This window comes from Nyctereutes procyonoides, unplaced genomic scaffold (genome assembly GCF_905146905.1).
Source record: "Nyctereutes procyonoides isolate TBG_1078 unplaced genomic scaffold, NYPRO_anot_genome, whole genome shotgun sequence".
NCBI lineage: Eukaryota > Metazoa > Chordata > Mammalia > Carnivora > Canidae > Nyctereutes > Nyctereutes procyonoides.
This window is the reverse complement of record NW_026575036.1, coordinates 3,216,377-3,242,093: the sequence shown is the minus strand read 5'-3', so window position 1 is coordinate 3,242,093 and position 25,717 is coordinate 3,216,377. Positions and strand designations below refer to the sequence as shown.

The following is a 25,717-nucleotide window of genomic DNA, read 5'->3' as shown; positions in this document are numbered from 1 at the left end:
GGAATTACAACAATCCATGAGATAACAACTTGCCAAATACTAAAAAAGCATCAAGAAAATTTAATGAGAGCATGTGGGTGGCTCAGTCAGTTAAGGGTCTGCATTCAACTCAGGTCATGATCCCAGGGTCCAGGGATTAAGGGGCACACATCAGGCTCCCTGCCCTGCCGGGAGTCTGCCCCTCCCCTGGCTTGTGTGCATGCTCTCTTTCTCTCTCTCTATCAAATAAATAAATAAAGTTAAATTAAAAAGAAAATTTAATGATAAAAGAATCCAGGATTTTGCATCCCTCTCCCATATTTTCTTTCTCAGTTCTGAGGAGAAACTAGACAAAAGGCCATTGAATTATGTTTTGAGACATTTGAGCACAAAGGGTCTCATCTCACCCTGTAGGCATGAATAATCTCAGGAGGAATGACAGAAACACTGGGAGTTGCTAGCATTATGTCTACATACGCTCGGTGGCTCACAGATTCTGGCTGTTATGAGGAGTCCAGGAGTACTCTTTCCAGAGGTCATCGACATTTCTAGTAGTTTCATAGTTGTACTTGTTGAAACAGTCATTGTGCCTGTCCAGAGGCCTCTCATAACTACTAAGACTCTTCTCTCTAAAGCTCAAAGTTCAGAGAAGAAACTCTAGGCTATCCTTTGTAAGGAGTGGCCCATGATAGGTGAAAGAATGGGCAACAGAATCCATGATGACTGCGTGAAGGGTCCTATCCATTTGGAACAAAGGCAACTAGGTAAGTCAACTAGACCATCTTTCTCTGGAATTTAGACTAGAGAATACTGGCCAATGGGCAAAGAGGTAAAATATAATAGGTAGAGTAAACAGAGTAGAAGGTCGGTGTCTACTGGAAACTAGCCAGGTCCTATTGGTTTCTGGGATTTGTTAGGTTACAGTTTGAGTCCATATATGTACCCTTTTCTCTAAGGATATCAGATAGTATTTTTGGTTCTTGCTACCAAAATACTTCACTAATACAAATAATTTTTTTTTTTAAGTTTGGAGTTTCAAGCTGCCTTCGGTTTTAGCCAAAGGGCAGGCGATCTTACACTTACTAAACCAAAGAATCTGTGGCAGGTCAAATGGAATATCTGGGAATACATGGAAAATTTCCTCTCACAATTTTGGAGCAGAAAATGGATGAAGTGAAAAGCATGATCTGTATGTGGGAGGGGAGGTAGGCAGGGAAGTTTATGTTTAATGATCTCAGTCTGGTCTGTGAAATAGGTTATCTGTTACTAAGGACAGTTAACCTGAGGTTTGAAAGTGATTGAAAATTCTAAAATAACCCATTTGGATGGCATTTTAACGGATCGTTGCCTTTGTTGCCTAGCAGTGGGCTCAGCAGAGATATTACATGAGAGCATCAATTTGCAGGAACTGAGTCATGAGACTTTCTTGATTCTATTCAACAGCACTCAGCTGTAAGGTGAGTGGGGAAAAAAAGTAAGGGAAGCAGAGAGGAGTTGGCAGTGCTGTGAAAAATCTTTGTGGCCAGTAAACCAATTTTATTCTCATTTTCATCTAAATGCCATTAATTGTAATACAATTTTTAATGCTATGTGGAGTACAGCATTTTCTGAAACTTTTATGATCAGCTCTTAACCCTGAATGTGAATATCCAAGAATGAGGTAGGATCTTATATTGTTCATAAATAGCGTGCTCTCTTGGAGAGGAAGGAAAGCCATTTCTTTCTTTGGAGTCTCAAACAATGTCAAGAGGGCAGCCTCTTAATGCTAATACCGTAGTCGGCAGTAAGGTGCTTAAAGTAGCCACACATGCTGTGTCTCAGATGGTTTAGTTCTCATTCATGACCCAGATCTGTGAGCCTGGCAGTGGTAAAGGGTGGATTTTCTTATTTTTATTTCTATCTTAGTGGTAATATTAGAATAACCAGTAGCATAAGGCACTTTTAGCCTGTCAGAACAAGGAGAAAAAGGACTTTAAATATACAAGAGCTCTCATAAGTATATTGGAGTTAATGTCACTCATTGAAGTACCAAGACCAACGCTGGATCTATCATATAACTTCATTTCTTTTTTGGTAAGTTATGTGCACTGATGTCTACACTTCAAGTACCTCCTTAAGTTTTGAAATCCATGTGATGTCAGAGAACACAGCTTAAGATAATATTATTTACACAGAAAAGTAAACAAGTACACATAATTTTTAACATTTATTTTAACCATATGGATCACGTCATTTAAAGCTCCACTCTTGTTTTTAATTATTCAGGCTACGTTTATATAGTCACTCTATACATTAAGTGTTGACAAAAGAAATATTCTATAATCAGTTGTAAAAACCGTAAATATGTTAATAATAGAGAGATCTTAAGTAACTTTTTAAAATGGTTAAGAATCACAGTCACAATTAATTGAGGCTTCTCAAATCTCCCTAACAGGGTCTTGACAGTGCTGTGTGATAGAAAAGATCCTCAATGCTTGACCTACATTTGTTTACCATGGAACTTAGAGAACAGGAAAGGCAAACTCAAAATACATTAAACCATATCTAAAAATAAAGATATGTAATTGAGATTATAGGAAAAAAATATACTATTGAGACAGGCTCTTGGAATTTAAAAGGAGAGTGAGTCTCATGCTCCCATGAGAGAAATCTCCTTTCTCTGAGCAGAAAAGGGTAAAATTAGAGAGGTTTAAGGCATCTGGTAAAGAGTCAAAACACAGAAAGAAAAGAGGTGACTATCTTGGAGTCACCAGTCAAATTATCCCATGGTGGTCCCCCAAGGCAGCAATTATAGCATCTCTTAAACGGAACATCCAGGGAACAACTAGTGATGGCACAGAGATAATGCTCCTGGGAAGGGACAGCTGTCCTCCATCAAGGCTTGGGATATTCAGGACATGAGAATTATTGCCTGAGAAAAGATCTACTTTTTTCAAACTGTAGTCAAAGTGGGCTATAAGGAACCTTGGGAAAAACTATGGTCTGATTTATGAAGCAGCATATCCCAAAAGCCTGCATGTGAGAGAGATGGTTTTGAGCACACAGGGTAGAGGTTAAGACCTCATATTCTACAGTATAACCCCCTGGATATACATTGTGGCTCTGTCTACAGCTGGCTATGTCTTTTGGTAAATTAACCCCTCCGGGGTCTCAATCTCTTAATCTAAAAATTTACATTAAAATGATATTATCTCGGGTGGCCCTGGTGGCTCAGCGGTTTAGTGCCGCCTTCAGCCCAGGGCGTGATCCTGGGGACCCGGGGACAAGTCCCAGGTCGGGCTCCCTGCATGGAGCCTGCATCTCCCTCTGCCTATGTCTCTGCCTCTCTCTCTCTCATGCATAAATAAAATCTTTAAAAAAAATGATATTATCTTACAGACTTGTTATGATGATTAAACAAGTTACTATATGAAAAGCACTTAGAGGGCAGCCCGGGTGGCTCAGCGGTTTAGCGCCGCCTTCAGTCCAGGGCATGCTCCCAGGGATCTGGGATCGAGTCCCATGTTGGGCTCCCTGCATGGAGCCTGCTTCTCCCTCTGCCTCTGTCTCTCTCTCTCTCTCCCTGTGTCTCTATGAATAAATAAATAAAATCTTAAAAAAAAGCACTTAAACAGTGCCTAACCCATAAAAAGTACTATATTAAATGTTAGCCATTGTTTCATAACTTTCATAAACTTAATGTCTGATGTTTACATAGCATTTTCTGTTAAACTTAAATATATTTCAAGGGTAATAAAAAGTTGTTTCACATTCAGATATTTTTGAAAGTGGAAAAATGGGATTATGTCCCCTGTTTTCATTGGGAGAAACTGGTATAACCAACTAGTATATTAAGGTGATATACTAGACAGCATGTAATTTAGTAATAAATCAAGTATAGCATGAAATAGTACATGTTCTATAGAATTATAGAAAAAAAGACTAGTCACTACTAGAATAATCGGAGAAGGCTTCATGGATGAGGTACTAGTTGTCCCGCATCTCAAGAGACAGGTAGAACTGAAAGTTAGATCAGACTCCCTCCTCTATTCTAGTAATTTTATGATTCTTTGGAACCATTTCTGATGCTTTAAATAGACAAAAGAGGGATGGATATATTAAGAAAGTTATGTACCCAGAAGAAGATTCATTTGGGAATTATAGAGGTGGGGTAAGTAAACCTTGATAAAGATAACCAGATCATAAGGTCCTGAAAAGTAAGAGGTCGGAAATGGCAAGTCAAAGACAATTATTGAACAGAGAAATTATGTGCCCTCATTTAGTTGACTAGATGCTTTTAAGTCTGCAATGGAGAACAAGTTTTTTACCATAAAGTTGTAGAATGAAGTTTAATTAACAGGACATAGTATATAACATCTGAAAGTGAGAAAATTAGACTGGCAGAGATATGCAGGTGAGACAATGAGGTCTAGCTCACTGCCAAGAGATTAGTGGCTTCAGATCTACTTCCCATATTAGTTCACAATCACTTGAATAGGAAGAGGAGATAAGTCAACATAGGCAAGCTCACCCATACCTAAAATTATTCTCTTTATAGATCTGGATGTATCAGCTGAAGTCAGGAAATGTGAAGGGATGGAATTCTGGTGGACAAATAAAGTCTATCTACATTTTTCCTGTGACCAGGGCCTGAAGGAGCTTTTTTTCAACCAATATATAGGGTTTTTTTTTTCTTTGCTTTAAATGGAAGTAGGGATTATTTATAAACTGCCTAAACAATGACACATCAAACACAGGCTTTAGCCCAATCACATGTTTCCAATCTCTACCTTTTCTGGACCTTTTCATCCTCCTCCTTTAGCTCCCCACCTGCTTCCACTGACACATCAATCATTGTACCTGTTGTGCAGCTGCCCACTTTAAAGAAAGGTATCCCACTCAGATCCTAATGGAATAGGCCGAGGGGGCTATTTTTGGTACCATGTGAACTTAGGATGGAGTTAACTGGACGGGGGGTGAGCAACTAGAGTGAAAGGCTCTTTCCTGTTGATGGGATCCCAGAGCTGTCTTGGACTCTGAAGGACCTTCCAGCCTCTGGGACAGAAGACCTCCTGCTTTTCCTGATGCAGGTTGTTAACTTTTCCTTGGGATTTCTCACACAAATCCTCTGTCCCTGTTAGTTGAGGCAACTTTAAAGTCCCTTATCCATAAAACCAGGGATCTGAAATTTTTATGAAAATCCTCAGGACACCTGGGTGGCTCAGTGGTTTAGCACTTGCCTTCAGCCTAAGGCATGATCCTGGAGAGCGGGGATCGAGTCCCGCATCGGGCTCCCTGCATAGAGCCTGCTTCTCCCTCTGCCTGTGTCTCTGCCTCTCTCTCTCTCTCTCTTTCTGTCTCTCATGAATAAATAAATAAAATCTTAAAAAAAAATCTTCAAGCTAGTGTCTTTGGTCACAAATGATTGTCAACTAATATTTGAAGCTTTCTAAATGGACATAAATCCTTCTTTTAGAGATAACTTCTACTATTAAAGGGCATTTTTTTTTTCAGGACTCAAAAAACCTACCAGACTCTACTAAAGAATCCCTAATGGTAGAATTTCAGAAACAAATTAGGTAGCAGGAAGTTATAGTTTTGGCAAGGGCTCTGCCTGGTGTTCCTTAATGGTATCATATAGTTTCCAATGTTGAATGTTGAAAAACCCTAGACCAGGGGATTAAAGTCCTAGCTATGGGCCCTAATCTTAGCTCTGTTTCTTATTACTTTTTTTTATTAAGATTTTATTTATTTAACATGAGAGACACACACAGAGAGAGAGGGAGAGGCACAGACACAGGCAGAGGGAGAAGCAGGCTCCATGCAGGGAGCCCAATGTGGGACTCGATCCCGGGGCCCCATGATCAGGCCTTGGGCTGAAGGGAGGAGGAGCTCAAACACTAAGCCACCCAGGGATCCCTGTTTCTTACTACTTCTTTGTGGGCAAGGCCTTTGTTCTTTGAATCTTAGTTTCCCCATTTGCGTATGTATTGTCAGAATAAATAAAGTGTAAGGGCTTTTCCAGCTCTAGTTTTCTATAATTCTGCCATATTGCTACTCAACTCCTAGGGCAGCCTATCCTTGAAAGTTCACAAAACAGAGATTCTGTGCGAAAGTGAAATTTATCAAGTATGAGGATGTCTCAATTAACTCTCATTATTCCCTTGTAATAGAGAGTCCTCACTGTACATTGTAGAAGGTGGGGGGAGAAAAAGCAATAATTGGGGGGTAAATACTATTTTCATCAGAAGGACAAAACATACATTCATTAAAAAGAGTATTATCTGGGGATGACTGGGTGGCTCAGCAGTTGAGCACCTGCCTTCGGCCCAGAATGTAATCCTGGGGTCCAGGGATCAAGTCCCATGTCGGGCTCCCTGCATGGAGCCTGCTTCTCCCTCTGCCTGTGTCTCTGCCTCTCTCTCTGTGTCTCTCATGAATAAATAAATACAATTAAAAAAAAGTATAATCCGTGTTTACAAATTTCTGGTTAAAAGTATCAGAATAATTAAAAAGTAGACTCTAATAAGATTCGATATTAAGAAGTTACAGGAAAGAGCACTGTATTTCTCTACTTAAACTGTTTACTATGATAATAATTATGGCTAACACTTATTGAGCACCCAAAATTTGCTAGCAATTATGTGATCCATTCAAGTATCAAAGTTCAAAGGAACCTTCTATTATAAAATGTACTATCCTTTTGACAATGATTTTGAGTCCAATTAATATTCACTGTATTCTGCTCAGACTCTTACTTTGATGTGTATTAGTGTTTTCCCAGACTTGCTTAATAAAAAAATAGATTAAAAATAGGATAGTTACCAAATATTCCGATATTTGTATTGTCTTAGAGATGAAAGTAGCAAGTCCATATCTCATCATAAATCTCTTTTTCCAAATTGTTTTCCTGGACATAGTTCAAGTAGAACAACCAATCTATTTATGTCAGCCTTGCTCTTTTTAGTGACCTCTTATTGAGCAATGTATTAGATGAAGAGGCTGGGTAGCAAACAATAACATGCTACAGAAACATGGACTAAGGCCTTCTGCTAGACATACACATTGCTCCCTTTCTATCCCTCGGGAAAGAAGACATAGTCTGGTTCTAGAAATGACAGTTTTATACCAATGATCGTTCATCCTGAAATCATTTCAAATGTGAAACACGTCTGTACACATGAGTAAATGCACACTCATATATTCATAGCTAATCTTACTTGGTAAAGTGACTTGTTGCTTCCAGGTCTGTGTCTTGTGGACGAAGATTATTATACACATATTTCAGGTCTTGGATTCCACCCAGCTCAGGCAATCCTGCATGTAGCATCTTACCAAAACAAACAAAACAAAATTAAAAAAAAAACTCAGAATAAACGTAAATCAAATCTTACTCAGTTAAGTTTGGTTAAGTTTACTTGGTTAATTCTACAAATGCATATAAAAGTTATATAGCAATGCCTTTCAGTTTGTAAACGTGAGTGGATTTTTTAACTTCCTATATTTACTAACCGAAGCAACAAAACAATAATAATAAGAAGAAGAACCAAAGAGTTGTTGAAGTGCTTGCAGATTAATAATTTAATTTTATCTTCATCATAGTCCAGTGAAGTAAGCATAGTAGTATGATTATCCCCACCTCATCTTCTTGTAGAAGAGGCATATTTAGCACTGGACAGTAGAATAATAGAACGATGGACACTAGTTCTAGTGTCAGAATTTCTGGACCCCCACTCTTTAGAATCTGAATAATCATGAAAAAAATCTCTATAACCTCTTTGAATCTCCATTTTCTTTTTTAAAGTAGAGATGAGAATACCCAATATGTTCTGGGGCAATCAAATTGCTAATGAGTAAGAAAGGGCTTTATATACTATAAATTATTACACAAAAATTATATCATAATACCCATTTTAAAGAAGAAAAACTTAATCTCCCTAAAAGTGTAAGTAAGTGTCCACATCAAATGGTGTGTAGGCACAAAGAATAAAACTCATCTCTCTGGTTCTTAATCTTACATTCTTTCATGACTCTATGACTCATACTCTAAAAACACAATTTTCCTTAGTTAAGTGGTGATTCTATTTACTAAAGATGATTTTTTAAAAAGCTTTTATTTATTTATTCATGAGAGACACAAAGAAAGGTAGAGACATAGGCAGAAGGAGAAGAGGTTCCCCGAAGGGAGCCCAATGTGGGATTTGATCCTAGAACCCCAGGATATGCCCTGGGCTGAAGGCAGATAGATGCTCAGCCCCTGAGCCACCCAGCTTTCCCATTTATTAAAGATTATTAAAACAATAAAGTAATTAAAGATAAAATTGTACAAAGGCTCAGATATTCTTTCTGCCCACTTTTGGAAACATACTATGTTAAAATTATAAAGTAGACTGAAGGGATAATATTCTTTTTCGTTATAGGCAAAAACAAAGAATTTTTTTGAGAGAAAGTAGATCTTTTCTGAAATAAATTTAAACTTTGAAAAAGAAGAAGGAGGAGGAGGAGCACAAGGAGGAGGAGGAGGAGAAGGAGAATTTCAACAGTACCTCTATGACTAAGATGATAAATTATTTCCTGCTCTGGAATAGAGGCAACTTAGTGGGAAGTTAAGAACAATGCTGCTAATGCCAAACATAAAGGATAAAATGAGAATATGGTTAGGAAGGATAGGTGAGATTGTGATTGACTTGATGAAGTTCAAGTGAGAAAAAAATGGATTTGAAACTTTTCTCCTTTTCTACTGTCCCTATCTAGGCAGAGGGAGCAGCCTTTAGAGATATACTGAGGGAAGCAAGACATCTTTCATTAGTTCACAGAAAGAACTCCAGGAGAGCTTCCGGAACATAAGATATTTTGTGGGTGGGTGACAAGAAATGGGGCTAAAGAGGTAAGTAGGGCAGGATTTTTCAGCAATGTAAAAGTTTTGAACTTTATCCTAAAGGTAAGAGAAAGCTCTTTTAGTAATTTTAAACATTAAAATAAGTAAATTGTGTTTTGAGATCGTCATTATTTGTGGAAAGTGGATTAAAGTGAGGCCAAATAAAAAGCTAAACTAGGAGAATGTTTAAGAATAAAGAAAAAAGTTAAGTTATTTAATTTTAAATATATGTAAGTAAGAAGTTGAGTTGAGAAAACTGGGTGATTAACTGGCTATATTTGGAAGGCTGGGTGGGATCTAAAATGTATTGCTGTAAATACAGATTTGGGAGTCATTAACACATAGATAGTAATTAAAACCATGAAATGGCTCGGGTAGTCCTGGAAAGGTGTTAACTACTTCTCCTCATGGGTGATGAAAATTCGTGCTATCTAAATTTAAGCAAATTCTCTTCTCCCATAACCTTTTCCTCTTTTTTCCTGTTTTATAGCTCCATTTACACTGCCACCATTATCCAGCTAATAAGAACTGTGTATGTTCTTTGATTCTCTCTTCCTGATTCTCAATGTCAGTTATATTATATTCTAACAACCACCTCAGCAGTCTCCTGTATTCACTCCCCTTGCCATTGCAATTACTGTCCTAGTTCAGCTCCTCACCTTCAATTGCTTAGGTAACTTGAGTAGCCTTTTTCTAGTTCTCTAATCTCTCTTCTAATTACATAATTTCTGAGTTATCTTTTTAAAATCCAAGCTAGATGATGGTACTCTCTTCATCAGAAGCAAAGAAACTTCTGAGTTCTCAGGTGTCTATATATCAAAGTCCAAAATCCTCATCCTGTTCATAAATGTCTTTTATAATCTAACTATGACCTTTTACTTCATCTATTGTCTATATAGATCTTCCTCTCTACCACAATATAGGTACATTTAATTACCTCTATTTCCAATACATATCATGTACATGCTCTTTGAGCCTCTACCCATATGTGTATTTTTTCTCTCAGCCAGGCTTCCTTTTCTCTCCCTCCTTATCTATTGAAATTATTTTTGAAAACTCAGCTTAAATATGTTTTTCTTCTAGAAGCACTATAGGGCCTCTTAATAAGATTTAATTACTGCTTTCTCTGTACAGCAATCTTATCTTGGTCACCCCTTTTTCACACTTATTGCTGCCTCACTTTTACTATGTTTTGTTCACGTTTGTCACATTTGATTTTAACTTCTTTGAGGACAGGAACTGAGTTTTTATTTGATGTTAAATTGTTTATATCACCAAGCATTGTGCCTTGTAAATAGAACTCAATGAGTATCTGTAAAATAATGCATGCGTGCATGCATGCATGAATGAATGAATGAAAAAAATGCCTGGCCTTGTTAGGCACTGAAAGCCTGTAAGTAGCAAGTTCAACTCTGACTACTAAACTTAAAATCAACCATAGAGAGGAATATTCCTGAAAGCAACTAAAGTCTAGATTAGGCTTTATCTTTTTGGTTCTGTACTTAGAGTTTTCTTTTTCTTTCTAATTTTTTTTAATTTATTTTATTTTATTTATTTATGATAGTCACAGAGAGAGAAAGAGAGAGAGGCAGAGACATAGGCAGATGGAGAAGCAGGCTCCATGCACCGGGAGCCCGATGTGGGACTCGATCCAGGGTCTCCAGGATCGCGCCCTAGGCCAAAGGCAGGCGCCAAACCGCTGAGCTACCCAGGGATCCCCCTGTACTTAGAGTTTTAAAGACATCTGTGTACTTATTGAGAAAGTTTCTCCTTTATCTGACTGTGGTTGTCCATTTGCTAAGAACAGACTTCTTCCCTAAGTCTGAATTGCTTTCTGGTTTCTCTAGATGCTCAGAATTCACATCTGCTTGCTTAGAACTCAGTCAAACATTTTCTTGGGAAGTACACCCTATGCTTACTCCTTCTCCCCCCGCCCCCATTATACACCAACTGCCAAATGCAGATGGCTTCAAAGTAGATGAACCGAGCACTCTCCTTGTTATATAGTTGATTAAAGAAAACAAGTACAACTTTATCTTTCTTTGTTGATGTGTTCTGTTCCTCAGAGAGGAGGCTTTGAGTATCATGACTCTGCCATTGGAGTAGGAATAACCTCACACCAGGGTTCATCTAGACCTCTCTGTTCTCTGACTCAAGAGATATGGTTCAAGTACTGCTTAGCCTAGATTACATGGGTAATAGCTTGAATTGGGGCAATAGGAAAGAGAAAGGGTAGTTAGGCTTGTATAAGTAATGAACAGATATAGGTGATAAAAAGGTAAGTTCCTTTTAAAGGACAGGGACACTTTTAAATTTTCACTTCTGTTCTCCTCCTAAGTCCAAATCTATTTTGATATTTATGCTTAGGGAAGCAGATACTCTGCCACCACATAGAGCAGTTAGAAAGATTTCTTCTGGGAAATATCTGATATAATAATGGGTGTGATAAACATTTTAAACTGGGTGAATGGTCCTTGTGTTCTTTGGGAGCCTTCCATAATAGCTGATATTGATTTTTTAATGAGAGAAAAGCTGATGAAATACAGGCTTTTATGTTAGTGAATTCAGCCAGCAACACTCTTGGGTCTCCTACAGATGTTTTGCTTTTAAGCAAGATGGGAATTTCATGGATTATTTTTTCCCTGCTTCTCCCAGGAGTAAATAAAAAGGACTGTGGATATCTGGAAATATGCTGCTCTCAACAAGGGATGAGCCATTAACCCTGTAGTAGACATGACAACCACTTGTGACTCATAATCCTGGATATTGACCATTCACAGAAGGTAGAATTTATGACCCATGTCAATTATTTCTCACGTTGTAATTGGGTCATGGAGTAGTAAGTTGAGTTCTTTTAAATGAAGTTAATACAGCAAAAGTCAATTTGAAAGAGAATTTGAGGGAAATATTAATTATCCACATGGGTAGAAAGTAATCTTTCACAAATTTATATTCGGTTTTTATTTTATAGGAATCTATCCCAGAAAAAAACATGGTTCTGAAACCTTTACTGATGCTTTGATTATCTACAGAATCCCATAAGAAAGAAACTTCAGAAGCAGAGACTGGAGAGGTAAATGACCAGAAACAGAGGGAATACCATACTACTGTTTGATATGTGTTTCTTCATTGGCCTAATTGGTCCACATTGCTTCTGGTCTATTTCAATTTCTGTGAGAGTCTAAATCTAAGATTATTTGCTTAATCTGAATTAGTGCTCTTTATTGCCAAAATTTCCTCCTTAGCCTAAAAGTCAAGACTTGAATAATTAGAACACAGGGAGATTTTTTGGGCATATGATGTAACAGAAACCTTCAATCTTTGATTTTAATATTATTTTATGAAAAATTACTTCGGTACTTGATTAAAACACCATCTACTTCTTTAAATAAAATAACATTATATAAACTCTTTATAGTTTTGTTTTGTTTTGTTTTAGGGAGAGAGCACGTGGATGTAAGTGGGTGGGGAGGGGCAGAAGGAGAGGGAGAAAGGATCTTAAGCAGTCATCCTGCTCAATGTAGAGTCTACATGGGGCTTAATCTCATGATCCTGAGATCATGACCATTGAGCCGAAATCAAGAGTCAGATTCTTAACTGATTGAGCCACCCGATGCCCCTAAACTCTTTACTTTAATAATTATCTTATATGACGCATGTGCTAAAAGTTTTGTGTCTAGGTAGGTAGAAAAGTTTATTAAACAAGAAAAAAAAAGCCCACCAATAGCTTTCTCAATCAAGTTTTTTCAAAAAGCTGTCCTTTCACATTATTTTGATATGTTCACTTTTGTTATTCAGCATAATTTTAGTGTCTCCTGAGAAATAGCATAATCTGTAGTTGTCCTTTTTTTACTATGGGTTTATTTTTAAAATGTCTGTGACTGGATCAAGTAGTTGTTAGAATATGGCACTTACTCCTTATATGCTGTTATTTATAACATTACAGACATTTAGAAATGCTGAATACCTCATTTACTGTGTACACGAATTTTATCTTCCTTATCATATTGAAAATTTTAAGGCTGCCTGGGTCATATAAGTTAATGTATCCTCACAGTTTCTGGCATACAGTTAAGTACTCATGAACTCATGGATTCATGATTTAGAGCCTGTTAAAGCCCAAGAGATTATTGGAATGATACTACTTAGATATTTATATGTAAATAGAGTAAAGGTCACAGAGTTAGTCCTTATAGAGTTTCCTTTGTGATATGAACACAGATTATGAACCATAAGCCATCTCATAATTGCAGTATGGCTTAAAAAATTGAGAGATAGAATGCAAATCTACCAATATGAATCATCATTGGCTATTATTGGAATAGCCAACTTGAAAATTCTGGAGATGGGCAAAACTTTATATATCCAGTAAACACATAAACCAAAGTATCCTTATATATGAAAGACTACATGTTTATAATTTTGAAAATATCTATTTTTTAAGACAGGGTAAGGTGCATATGTTGTTTGAAAGTTAAAATAAGGATCTAACCAAATCTTCATTGTAACAAGGTCAACATTTGTTCAGCACTACCCAATGGAACTTTTCTGTAACATTGTAAATGTTTTATATTTGTGTTGTCCAATATGGTATCACAAGCCACATGTGGCTACTGAACACTTGAAATGTGGCTAGTAAGAGTGAGGAGCTATATTTTAAAGTCTAGTTAATACTAATTAATATAAATTTAAATAATCACACATGAGTAGAGGATACTCTATTGGAGAGTGCTCTTTTGGATTAATAAGGATCTAATTATCTAATCAGGTTATTATGAAATATAAATCAATTAATACACATAAGGCACTTAGTATAATGTTCATGCAAAACAATCACTATTAGGCCATTTATTCACCAATCCTATAAGGTAGATGCTATTATTTCCATTTGATAGATGAGATTTGATAGATAAGCAGCATTGTCTTATTAGAGTTAAGAAGTCTGTGCCCTTAATAGCATCTAGGAGAATTATTGTCATCTGAAGGTTCTAAACCAGCTAATTTTTATGATGGCATTGATTCCATGGTATACTGATTTACCAAAGGTGTGTTTCTCTCCTACATTTTGCTTCAATTACTAGTGTGTATGTATGTTGCCTAAAGGAATCATCTCATCCTTCTCCCAGAAGATATTTCTATCAGATCTCTCTCCTCTCACCCTGTCTACCTGGTCTCCATCCCTTTAACATTAGACAGTAGAATGAAACTTGAATTTTCTACTGTAGGTCAACAGAGAGCATGTGGGAGCATGACTCAGTAGACCCAATGTATACCACTAAATGTACTACTCTCAAGTTGAGTTGCTAGGAAGCTGTCTTATATTTTTGAGCCCATTTCTCAATCTGGAAAAAGGCAGAGACTGGAAGGGGAGCCAGGAAAAATCCTTACCTGGTGTCTACATCATTGGATTGCTATAATGTGTAAATGAGACAGTGTTTTTTAAAGTACTTATGCACAATACAACTCATACAATATTCTAAATTACTGTCCTTAATCTTTAAACAAAATATACTGAGATAACCCCTGAATACATCAATATTATTGTGAATAGAAATGTTTGAGACGATAACTGTGACCTAATGGGATGAATTATTAAGAAATGTGTTTATAGGCTGTACAATGGTACTTTTAGTTTGTTCATTCCTTTCTGGTTTGAATAGCTCTTTGGGGAATGCCAAGCCATTAGCAAAAATAGACTACTGAAAGAGAGACATAAATGAAGTTTATTACTTTTGTTATTTCCCCAAGGGACTTACCATTTCTAACAGGTTCAAGAGCAGTCGACTGTGCCTTCTGACAATATTATAAGCTTGACAGCAAAGCTCCACAAAATCTTGGAAATGCTGTGGATTTTTCCCACCCTCTGTAATAAAGTATTCCATCTCTGAAGTAAAAATAAAAGGTGCTCGGTCCCTACAAACCACAAACAATAGCAACCATAAGCAGGAGGAGAAATGGTGTGCAGATTCAATTAGGCAGTTACAATAACTTATTTTCATTTGGATATTTTATGTTATTTACTCTCTGCTCTAAGGAATGGAACCACCTCCTTTATGGAATAGCTGAAGAAACTTGCTAATTGTAGGTTTTGAATACCCTAGCTGGGCTGCAACAGAGAAGTAAGAACAAGTTACTTTACATAGATTTATATGGTCTCAAACATTTAATTCCAAGTTATATTTGATAAAAATATTATCCATTAAAAATTAATGTAAGATCAATTACAAAGGTGATTTTACAGAAACCATTTTACTAAATTACTCCTAAATTTTAAAATGATAGAACAGATCATGTATTTGACCTATGCTGTTTTTTTTTATTAAGTTTTTTCTTTTTTCCTTTTTTTCTTAGAAGATATTGACTCTAGGGAAAAAGTTTCCAGTAATAGCTAAGGTACGTAATGACAAATTCAGAAGGCAATCTATGAAAAAAAAAGTTAAATTCACTTTCATATGCTTTGTAAGGGAAAAAAGAGGCAGCTGTATTTCATTTCATACATGCCCAATAAAAATATTGATCAGAAAGAAGGAAATATGAGCAAACCACATTGGTATGTAAATAATATTGCCTGCCATAGTCCCAAGGTTGAAAAAATTAGGAAAACAAAGGACCAGAGAAATGATCCTGTTTTCTCTATTTTTGTCATTTTCTTTTATGCTATTTGAGACATGAAGAGACTCAATATGAAGCAAGAGCATTTCTAAGAGATTAGCAGAGGAAAGACTGAAAACACTTCGCTGTGATATGAAGAATAACGATGAGACAAAGTGTTGATACTGATTTGGATTAAGGTCCTCTAGAAACATTTAAGATAGGAATACAGTTTTGGGTAAAACATTGGTTTAAAAGTAAAGATTTTTGAAAGAATTGAAATAAAACATTTTAAAAGTTGAGCCTAGCAACCTAGATATAATGAAGTTTAGACTAAGCAATAATTGAAAGAAGTCATGGACTATTGAGAAAGCTTCTTAATGATTTATTTTTTTAAATAAAAAATGATTGTGTTTGTTATTGTTATATGCTTAGCATTTGAATAAAAATATAATAAAGTGGAAAATCTTGCTAATCTGACTAAGACCTCGCAAAAGGATATTCAAATCAGAAAGCTACAACCCAGGCATTTTGTAGCTGATCTGGAGCAGTAGAATCTGATTATAGGCAAGTATTTTGAAGAAAATAAATAATCTGCATCTGTTTGATTGTGATTATGTCATTTTATTTTATTTTATTTTATTTTTATTTTTATCTTAGTGATCCATACTACTATTGCCTAGTGTAACAATATCTTTATATTCATTCATTCATTCAGCAAAGTTTATTGAGCACCTCAGTACTTAGGAATGATCCTAAGAATCAGTTCCAAATTTTAAAATTTTTGCCTCAAATTCTTTTATCTTTGGCCTTCATTGATTTATTCAATCTATATTCCATGAGTTTACTTTACAGCCCTTTATTTTAGCCAAGCTGAAATCAGAACTATTGAAAACAGGAAATACACCATGGGTTCTAATCCTGGACCTGCTGTTTTTTAATTTCCTCATTTCTGAGGGGTAAGTAATACATAGTTCTTAGAATTGCTGTGAAGATTAACTAAAACAATGTGCACAAATGCCTGACACATAGAGACGGCTACAAGTTTGTGAATTGCTATGATTAGAGACTCTATGCAGAAGGCAGAGAGTGCAGGCCCTTGCCTGCCATGTTTCAATCATGTTCTAGCACTTACTACGTTTGTGATTCTGGGCAAGTTACTTGTCCTCTCCATGCCTTAATTTCCTCCTCAGTAAAAAGGAGCCAAGGGCCCTTGATCTGAGACTTTTAAGAAGATTATGTGGGTGAAAGCCTATGAAAGTGTTAGAATACAGTCAGGCACATAGTGAGCCTTCAACAAATGTTAAATACTAGTATTAGTCCTCAAACTAATAACAAATAAATGGGTTCTCAGAGCTGAATCTTGTCATAGTTGAATCTCCGTCTCTCTTCAAAAGTGCTGCCAGTAAATTTCCTTCCTTCCTTCAAGGTTTAATTTGCTCCCAGCAACTCCATGTAAACTCTTTGCAAGAATCCTTAAGTGGACCTTTGAATTTGGTAGCACTTTTTATATAACATTCACACACATAGTCATCACTATCGCTAACATTTTAGTAGAGTTTTAGCAATATCCCAGACTTCCATAATCATAAAAAATATTTTTTACGTACAAAAATTTCCTAATTTTTTCCTACTCTTTATACTAATTTACTATATTGAATGGAACTTTTGAAATAATTTTGAGGGTCTTAAATTGTACAACTTCCTAAAAATTTTCTTTCTAAATATGATAGACAGGTGTTTTTCTTCCATATGCTTGACAATCTGGATTTCTTTTAGAGAGTTATTGTAATTTTGCTCAAGTTCATGTGATAATACATTTCCTCCTTCCATGAAGAAATACCATAGCAGAAAATCAAATACACAAAAGAAATATATCGAAGTTAGAGAAAACATAAACTAATAATAATATCTAAGGACTCAATCTTAGCTATGTTTAATTATCATAATCTAAATTTTCAGTGGGTCCAAAAAAATAAAATGCTACGTTTTTTTCTATATGATTTGCATGACTCACTTCTCACCCACTTTTAAAATGATTTAGACTAAAAATTTTGTAAATGGAAAGAAGCTATACATGTGAAACAGAATCCTATCCCATTCCTACAAGCTGTAGGAGTCGTAACTGGGACGTGCTTTATCAGTTCACTCAAATGAGAACTTAATCCAAGGTCACAGAAGCAACGTATTATAGACTGTGTCTGAAGTTTAAGCATTACTTATAAATTTGAGATAAAAATTAGTTGTGGCAAGAGAGAAGATTGGGAACTATTTGATCTCTTGGAGTCCATACTATTCTTGCATTCTGAATTATATGCTGAAAATCCCTCACTTATAGCTGAACACATTTACCAGAAATTTCTTGTTGTGATTATCCTGTTGCTTTTATTTATAGATTAGTGGTGTTACCATTATTTTCCTAAGTTCTACCTGTTCTTGCTTCTGTACATTTTACCTGTATCGTTTCCTGCTTCTGGCTATGTTTCTCTCTTTGTCTCTCACCTAATACCCTATTTTTTTCTAGTAAGTCTTCTCTAATTCACCTAGCACTTGCTGATTTCTCTCTTACTTTGCCTTTTTACTTAGCCTTACAGCTAATATATTTCATTCTTTAGAGTCTTTTATTTGTCTTACATCCCCCCCCCACCAAATCATCTGTGTGATTTTCAAGGGAAGAGACATTATTTTATCTTTCCTTTATATATATTCTTAATGTCTCAAACAATATTTTGATAGTACTCTGCAATGGATGCAGCGGTAAATATACATAGCTTATGCAGCGAAAAACTTGGGATAATTTAACATTTATGTGGGAAGGAAGTGTGAACAATCTTATTTATTATAATTCTGTCATTTTGTTGTGAAAGTTAATCTTTTTATTGCCTTATAATCAGTCCTTTGAAAGTAGTATTCTGTAAAAGTACAGATAATGTTTTATAGATTTCCAATATAGGTGAGAAGTAAGTACTTTAAGAATGCATAAATACTTGAGAAATTTAAGAATATTACTGTTACAAATGAATCCTAATTATTAAGGAAACAAATAACTTCACTTGATATGGGAAACAGCAGGAGAATTAATAATTTGCTGTTCATTATTACTTGTGCATAAACTTCTCCTTTACATAAGGAGGTAATATCCTTGTATAAAGTCACTAGAATGCTAAACTCATCGTCATTAAACATTTACACATTGCCATTGCACTAGGGTGCATAAAATTTCAAGATATGTCTCTCCATTAGGTGACTTTAATCTAGCTAGGGAGGCATGTACTCAAAATGTTAGAGTACTATAGTTATTTATCAACATTTATTGAGCATCTACAATAGATATATGTAAGGCGTATAGGTGAGGTTAACATTTTAAAAGTAAATATCCTAAAAGCAATAAAAATATATTGATAATAATGATAGTGTTTTGAAAAGGTCCCTCCACTTCTAACATGGAGAAGGACTTGGAACAGGCAGGGTGCATGTGAGAAAGGTCTTGGAAACCTTGCTTCTAGACAAGACTTCTGCAGAAGATTTTGATTAGATATCAGCATAGCTCAGATTAGATTGTGGCATGCAAACAGAGAAGTGGGAAGACAAAAAATATTCTGAATCAAAAATCAGGAGGAATTCATATGGTTCAAAATGAAAAAGGAGAAGAGTGAAGAATAGCTTTAAATTTTTGTCTTGTGCGATTTGATTATAGTGCAACATTCAAAGTGGGTTCAGCTTTGAACAAGTTACATTTGAGGTATCTTTGAGACATACAGAAGCAGATGACAATGAAGAATTGTGATACTTATTTCCAAACCGCAAAGAAAAGCTCTAGCCAGGAGGTAAAATTTGTGAGTCACATTTCTACTTTGACTACATAAAGACCTCAGGACTCAAGAAACAACATGGTGGTTAATTCTCTGGGTTTTCTTTTGCTACATATATTCCAAACATAGAGTTTAAGAAGCTGGCAACCTGGAAATGCCAGTGGGTGTAGACAAAAAAATGTGCCAAGAAAAGCCTGCTCTTTCTAGACAAAGGCCCAGGAAGGGGGTGGCCTAATGAGACAGAAAATGTTTAGACAATAACCATTTTACTCCAGCCAAATATTGCAGAAAATAAAATGTGACTTCACTCTCCCACCCACCAGCGAAGGCTTCAAAGGGAGACTAAAGTTCCATTCTCACCAAGCTAAAATGAGGGACCTCAATCCCGTGTATGGTGTTAGATAGTTGAGTAAGGAACTAGTGTTGATGGAGGGATAGATACATAGAACATTTGACTAGGATAAATAACAGAAATAAACTCACACAAATATGCCCAACCGATTTTTGTGTGAAGGTGCAAAAGTATAGATAGGATACAGGCTTTGGATCAGATGATACTGGAACAACTGGACATTCATAGGCAAAAATAGACCTAAATTTCATACCTAATATAAAAGTTACCTTAAAGTGGATTATAAACATAAAGATAAAATGTAAAACTATAAAACTTCTAGAAAAAATGTAGAAGAAAATCTAGGGCTATGCAGAGAATTTTTAAGAGGATAAAAAGACAAGTTATAGACTGGGAGACAATAGTTGCAAACCACATAGCTAGCAGAAGACTAGCACCTATAAAGAGTTCTTAAATTTTAACTATAAAAGAAAATCAAGCAATACAATTAGAAAATGGGCAGAAGACATGAAGAGACATCAAAAGAGGATATGCAGATGGTAAATTAGCACATGAAAGAATGTTCAACATAATTAGCTATTAGGAAAATGCATATTAAAACCAAAATGAGATATCACTACATACCTATCAGAATGGCTAAAGTAAAATGTTAATGACAATACCAAATGCTGGTAAAGATACGGAGAAACTGGATCACTCATACATTGATGGTGGAAATATAAAATACTATATAGCTACTCGGGAAGACTACTTGGCAGTTTCTTAAACAACAACAACATGCAACTGATGTAGAAAATGGTTGGAGTATGGAGCCTACGGCCAAGAAAGAATTTTCAAGATGTTTTTGGTGCAAAACTGTGGTTTTATTAAAATATGGGGACGGGACCTGTGGGCAGAAAGAGCTGCCCTGTGGTCATGAAGAATGGCCGATTATATACTTTCAAGTTAGGAGGGGGTCAGGGATAGAGTAAGTCTCTAAGGGATTTTGGAAGGCTTCCAGGACCTTAAGAGGGTTGGTTTTGTTAGGAAAAGGTCATTTATTACTATCTAGTAAGACCCTAGTCATGAGATCCTTTAGATGTATATCAGTGGGCCATATGCTGGAGAGTTGATTACCAATGTATATCTTAGAGGGTAAAGATAAAGGAAGTTTCCAAAGGAATTTTTATATGTTAAAAGTAGACTTACAGGATCCTAGGGTATCAGGATACTGTTAAGCTAAATTGCTTTTTGCCCTTAGCAAAGTATTAACATCGAGGCAGCTGAGCTGCTAGAGGAATGTCACCCTGCCTGTTTCAAGGACTTGTCAAAGGGCTGTAAGTAGTTAAAAAATTTAATTTTTCTTTTGCTTTTGTTTCCCAGAGCACAATTATCATGCAACCCAGCAATTATGCTTTTGGAATTTGTCTCAGAGAAATGAAAATTTCTATTCATAGAGAAGCCTATACATGACTGTTTATAGAAGCTTTTTTTTTTTTTTAAGATCTCGTTTATTTATTTGAAAGAGAGCATGAAGGGGGATAGGAGCAGAGGGAGAGAGAGAGGGAGAAGACTCCTCACTGAGCAGGGAAACCAGTGCGAGGCTCCATTGCAGGATCCTGAGATCAAGACCTGAGCTGAAGGCAGATGCTTAACTGATTGAGTCACCCAGGCACCCCCATAGCAGCTTTATTTGTAATACCTAGAAACTGGAAATAATCCAGATGTCCTTCAATCAGTGAATAATTAAACAAACTGTGGTTTATCCATGCTATGGACCATTATTTGTCAATAATAGGAACAAACTATTGATACACAGAACAGCTTAGGTGATTCTCCAAAAGTTTATGCTGTGTGAGAAAGGCAATCCCAAAAGGGTACATACTGTATGATTCCATTTACATAATATTCTTGAAATGACAAAATTATAGAAATGAAGAACAAATTAGTGGTTGTTGAGAGATAAAGATGGAGGGGGACAAGGGCGAGAAGAAAGTGGATATGACCATAAAAGGGCAACAAAGGATACTAGGGTCTTTAAAACTCATCTGCATCTGGACTCTATCAATCTCAATATCCTGGTCATGATACTGTGATACTTATCATAAGATGCTACTGTTGGGGGAAACTGGCGAAGGGTACATGGGATTTTTTTTGTATTATTTCTTACAACTGCATGTGAATCTACAATTATCTCAAAATAAAATGTTTAATTAAAATTTGTATGGGTCATCTAAATATTGATATTGATAGAAAACTTGAGTGTGACTGATACCAGTTTGGTGGAGACTGCAGAGCGTTAAGAGGAGAGGGATAAGATGAGTCTTGTGGAATTTAAAATTTAGTGGCATGGCAAAAGGGAACCTCCTGCACTGGATACTGAGAAGGGGAGAAAAACCAGAGAGTAATGATCTATTCCAGAAGGCAAATGGAGAGGTATTTTGAGGAAGGAGAGAGATGTCAACACCATTGAAATCTGCTGATAAATCAGGTGAAATGAGGAATGGATATCGTTGAATTAAACGATACATAGGTCGCTGTTCACCTTACCAGTTTTTAAAAGACTTATTTATATATTAGAGAGAAAGTGAGAAAGAGAGAGAGCCAGGAGAAGGGGCAAAAGGAGAGAGAGAATCTCGAGCAGACTCCCTGATGCTCAAAGCCAGAGCCCTGAAATCTAGACCTGATTCAAAATCAAGGGTCAGTCGTTTGACTAACAAAGCCACCCAGATGCCTCTGATCTTATCATCTAATAAAGAATAAAGTCAGATCGAAGTGGTTATGGAATGAATGGTAAGGAAAAGATGTCAAGAATTTAGACAACTCTTTCAGGAAGTTTGTGATCAGCAAAGTGGCATGGAAATTGGGCATTTGAAGCAAGGTTATTTAAACTTTGGAGAGACAAAGTATTTAAAAGGATTATTTTAAGGAGAGAGGATAAATATACAAGGAAAAATGAATTATTGATAGTATAATGTACGATAGAAGGTGAGAGGAAATGGCTGCAAAGCACAGATGGAGGGATTGGCTTTAGAAGGAAAAAAATCTACTCTAACAGGAAGGAAGAAGTTTACATAATTAAGATGTAATTAAGTTTGTAAGTTTTTTATTTTATTTTATTTTACTTTATTTTATTTATTTTATTTATTTTATTTTTTTAGTTTGTAAGTTTTGTATTGAGTAGAAAATCCGGCCCTATTACTGTTTCTATTTCCCCAGTAAAGTAGGAGCTGTGATAGTATATCTAAATAAAGTAGGGAGAGAGGAATAATGGATAGGAGGGATCTGAGGTTCATCCCACAAGAATAAAGTACATATTGTTGTGGAACATGAAATGGTAAGATGGCCACAGAAGTGTTGTGGGATTGCTGGGCTGTGAGGACAGCCTATTTGAAAATGGGGACAACACTTGTCCTGTAGTGTCGATGGTTTCTTATAGCCCTTGGCTGCTGTGGTGTGGCACAGAGAAAGATGAGTGCGTTACTGCACACGCTTATCTTCTGCCTTCACACTTTTGTTCACAGAACTCTACAGTTAGATACAGGCTTTTTCTTTCTTTTTCCTGCTAATCTCACCCCTTCTTCAAAGTCCTGCTATTGTTGTACTTCCTCTTGAAATCTTCTCAATACCACTGGCGCTCACAGTGGAGACTGCCCTATTCTGAAATATATCTTATAAGGAAAAAGACCAAGTGTCCTAATTGTAATGAATGCACTCTGAAATAGCTGAGGTGCTATATCCTTAAAATGAGAGGTCCTCCATTTATTGTTCTGTTCCTTAAGCAAATATGTATGTACTTTAAAAATGAATGATGTTCAATTTTAAAGTATTGAGCACATAAGCTATTTAAGGACATCATAATTCACAGAAGTAACTTCCTCAAATGTGAATTATACAATCCAGATAATATCACTGGGCTTCATCCCAACAGTTCGGGGTGGTCTTGGCCATCTGACGTTCAATAAAACAGTCCTTGGTGGGATCTGAAAACTAGTCACATCCCATAAGCATTTAACATCTCTTAGTTATTCCTATTAGATGGCTTTTTTTAAATGTAAGAAAAAAAATTTAAAAGAATGACAATTGTGCCTGTGTTTTCACCCATAAGAGAGCACACTGCCCATAGATGGGAGAGTGGCCCTGCTACTTTAACACGTGGTCTTAGTTTGTGAATGCCTCTCAGAGTGCAATCATTTTGCAACATATTTGATTGTAGTTGTTAAAGATATTAATTTAATATATATCATGGCCATAAATGCAGGATTATTGAGAAATGAGAGTATTGGTTTCCCACATGGCATCTTCCCAAGGGTCCCACCACCTACTACGTATGATTTTGGACAAGTTGTAACAACTAAGACTTCTCTCTGTCTTTCTTGATCTATAGATTAAATAACAACAGCTACCTCAAAAAGTTCCTGTGAGGATGAATTAGCTGATGCATATCAAGTATTTATGAGGTTTAAAAGGGTAATTTTGACTATTTCCTTTAGAATCTGATCCCCTAACCCAGATGAGGCAGCATCACACTAAGGAGTGCTTACTTTCTGCCAGTCCCAATGATAATCCAGTGTAAGGTGAGAAGAGCTACCTATTTCAATGTTGCTGTTGGAGGGAGGGGATCTGGAGAGTGAAATGGAAAGATAGAGAACACTATGAAGGATTCACAACAGAATCTGTCTGCTGGACTCTGTGAACATATATATTTCTTCTTTTTATAGTAATTGTTCATTTGGTATTCATTTGTGCAACTGATAATGTTAGTAAATGGACATAAACTTTAGTCCCAAACTTTGGACTCAAGTGTTTGAATATGTATTTGTACCCTGAACTGAAATGTGGGACTCAGTAAGGAGGTACATTTTATTTTTACTATTGAAATTATTATTATTAAGTTCATGAATTTCAGATGGTTTTATCCCCAGGAAATATAGTAACATTAAAATATATTGCTTTGGAGAGTTAAAAAGTTGCAGACTTTGACATACTGAATGGTGATATTAGTATAAAAATAAATGAATGCAGACAGAGTACACTGGGGAATGTTTAAGCCTACACTTTTCCTGATATCACAAACGACCTACATTTCAGAGAACACATTTTGCTGTCCAACAGAAACAACACAAGTCTCTTGTCTAATATCCATGAGTTAATTGAGAAGGCAAATTTAGAGTCTCCATTGGATAGGAGAGAACATTGTATAATTAGGCAACACAGGAAACCTCCTATGTCCAATATAGAGAAAACATTAGGGTGCATGTACTATTGCAAAAAGAACATTTAATGCCCTGTGAGATCCTCAAGCTCTCAGCAATTATTAACCAAGGGGACTCTCACCAATAATCTGTTAAGTGTAAAATATGTTGTTTTTTTCTCCCAGTCTAGCCCCTTATAGAGGTAGTGTGGGTCCATGGTTAGACTCTGAGAGGTCTCTGATCTTAAACTGCTTTGAAACTTTAGATACTAACTCTGGAGTTCCTGTCAGGCTCAGATACATGATCTCTCTTATTTGAAAAGGGTAGTTAAAATAGCTACCTCTTCAAAATGATCAGTCATACTTTCTTAAGTCTGACATTTTGGGTGTGAGTTTATAGTAGGTCAGGATTTTACGAGGACAAGAAGAGGCTGGTCAGCTCCTCTAAAATCTCATGTCTCTTCCCTTGAGTTTGAGTTCAAGAATAAGTAAGAGTACAGTTATACTTTGCATGGAATTCCAGTGTATGCTTAGAACAGATGTTAGTCTAACTATGAGGAAAAGATTATCAATGCTTGTGTGAAATTGGATTGCGGTATCACATTTTAAATAGGATTAGGTTCTCAAATCAAGTTGGAAGTGAAAATCAAAAATAGTCCATATTACCTCTGAAAACATTTAAATTACCCATTAAGTTATCATTTGCATGACCAAAATTTATGAATCATGCTTGAAATGGACATCTAATCTCTTACTAGGTTGAGAAAGATGAAATGGACATTTTATCTCTTATACCATAAGTTAAACTCCGCATAGGAGCAGGTACTGTTTCTTCAGTTGGACACCAAGTAGAAGTCCTTATATTAGGCTCACGTTTAGGAGACACATGTAACCTTTCTTTACAAACTAGATTCAGAGTCAACACTATAAGATGCTTATATTGGCAGGTACAT

General features: G+C 36.1%; 1 protein-coding gene across 8 annotated transcripts in view; it reads right to left on the bottom strand.

Moving 5' to 3' along the window:
- The window catches only part of PIK3C2G (phosphatidylinositol-4-phosphate 3-kinase catalytic subunit type 2 gamma), a 355,918-nt gene that overhangs the window by 78,441 nt on the left and 251,760 nt on the right, over positions 1-25,717 (bottom strand). For all 8 annotated transcript variants that reach the window (XR_008663575.1, XM_055318866.1, XM_055318867.1 and 5 more), the window contains 2 exons: positions 14,593-14,749; positions 7,179-7,288 (listed from right to left, as the gene is read on the bottom strand). Coding sequence is in view for 7 of the 8 variants with exons in the window: in XM_055318866.1 (XP_055174841.1) it covers positions 7,179-7,288; positions 14,593-14,749 (267 nt within the window). In the remaining variant the exon portion in view is untranslated. The remainder of the gene's footprint in view (positions 1-7,178; positions 7,289-14,592; positions 14,750-25,717) is intronic.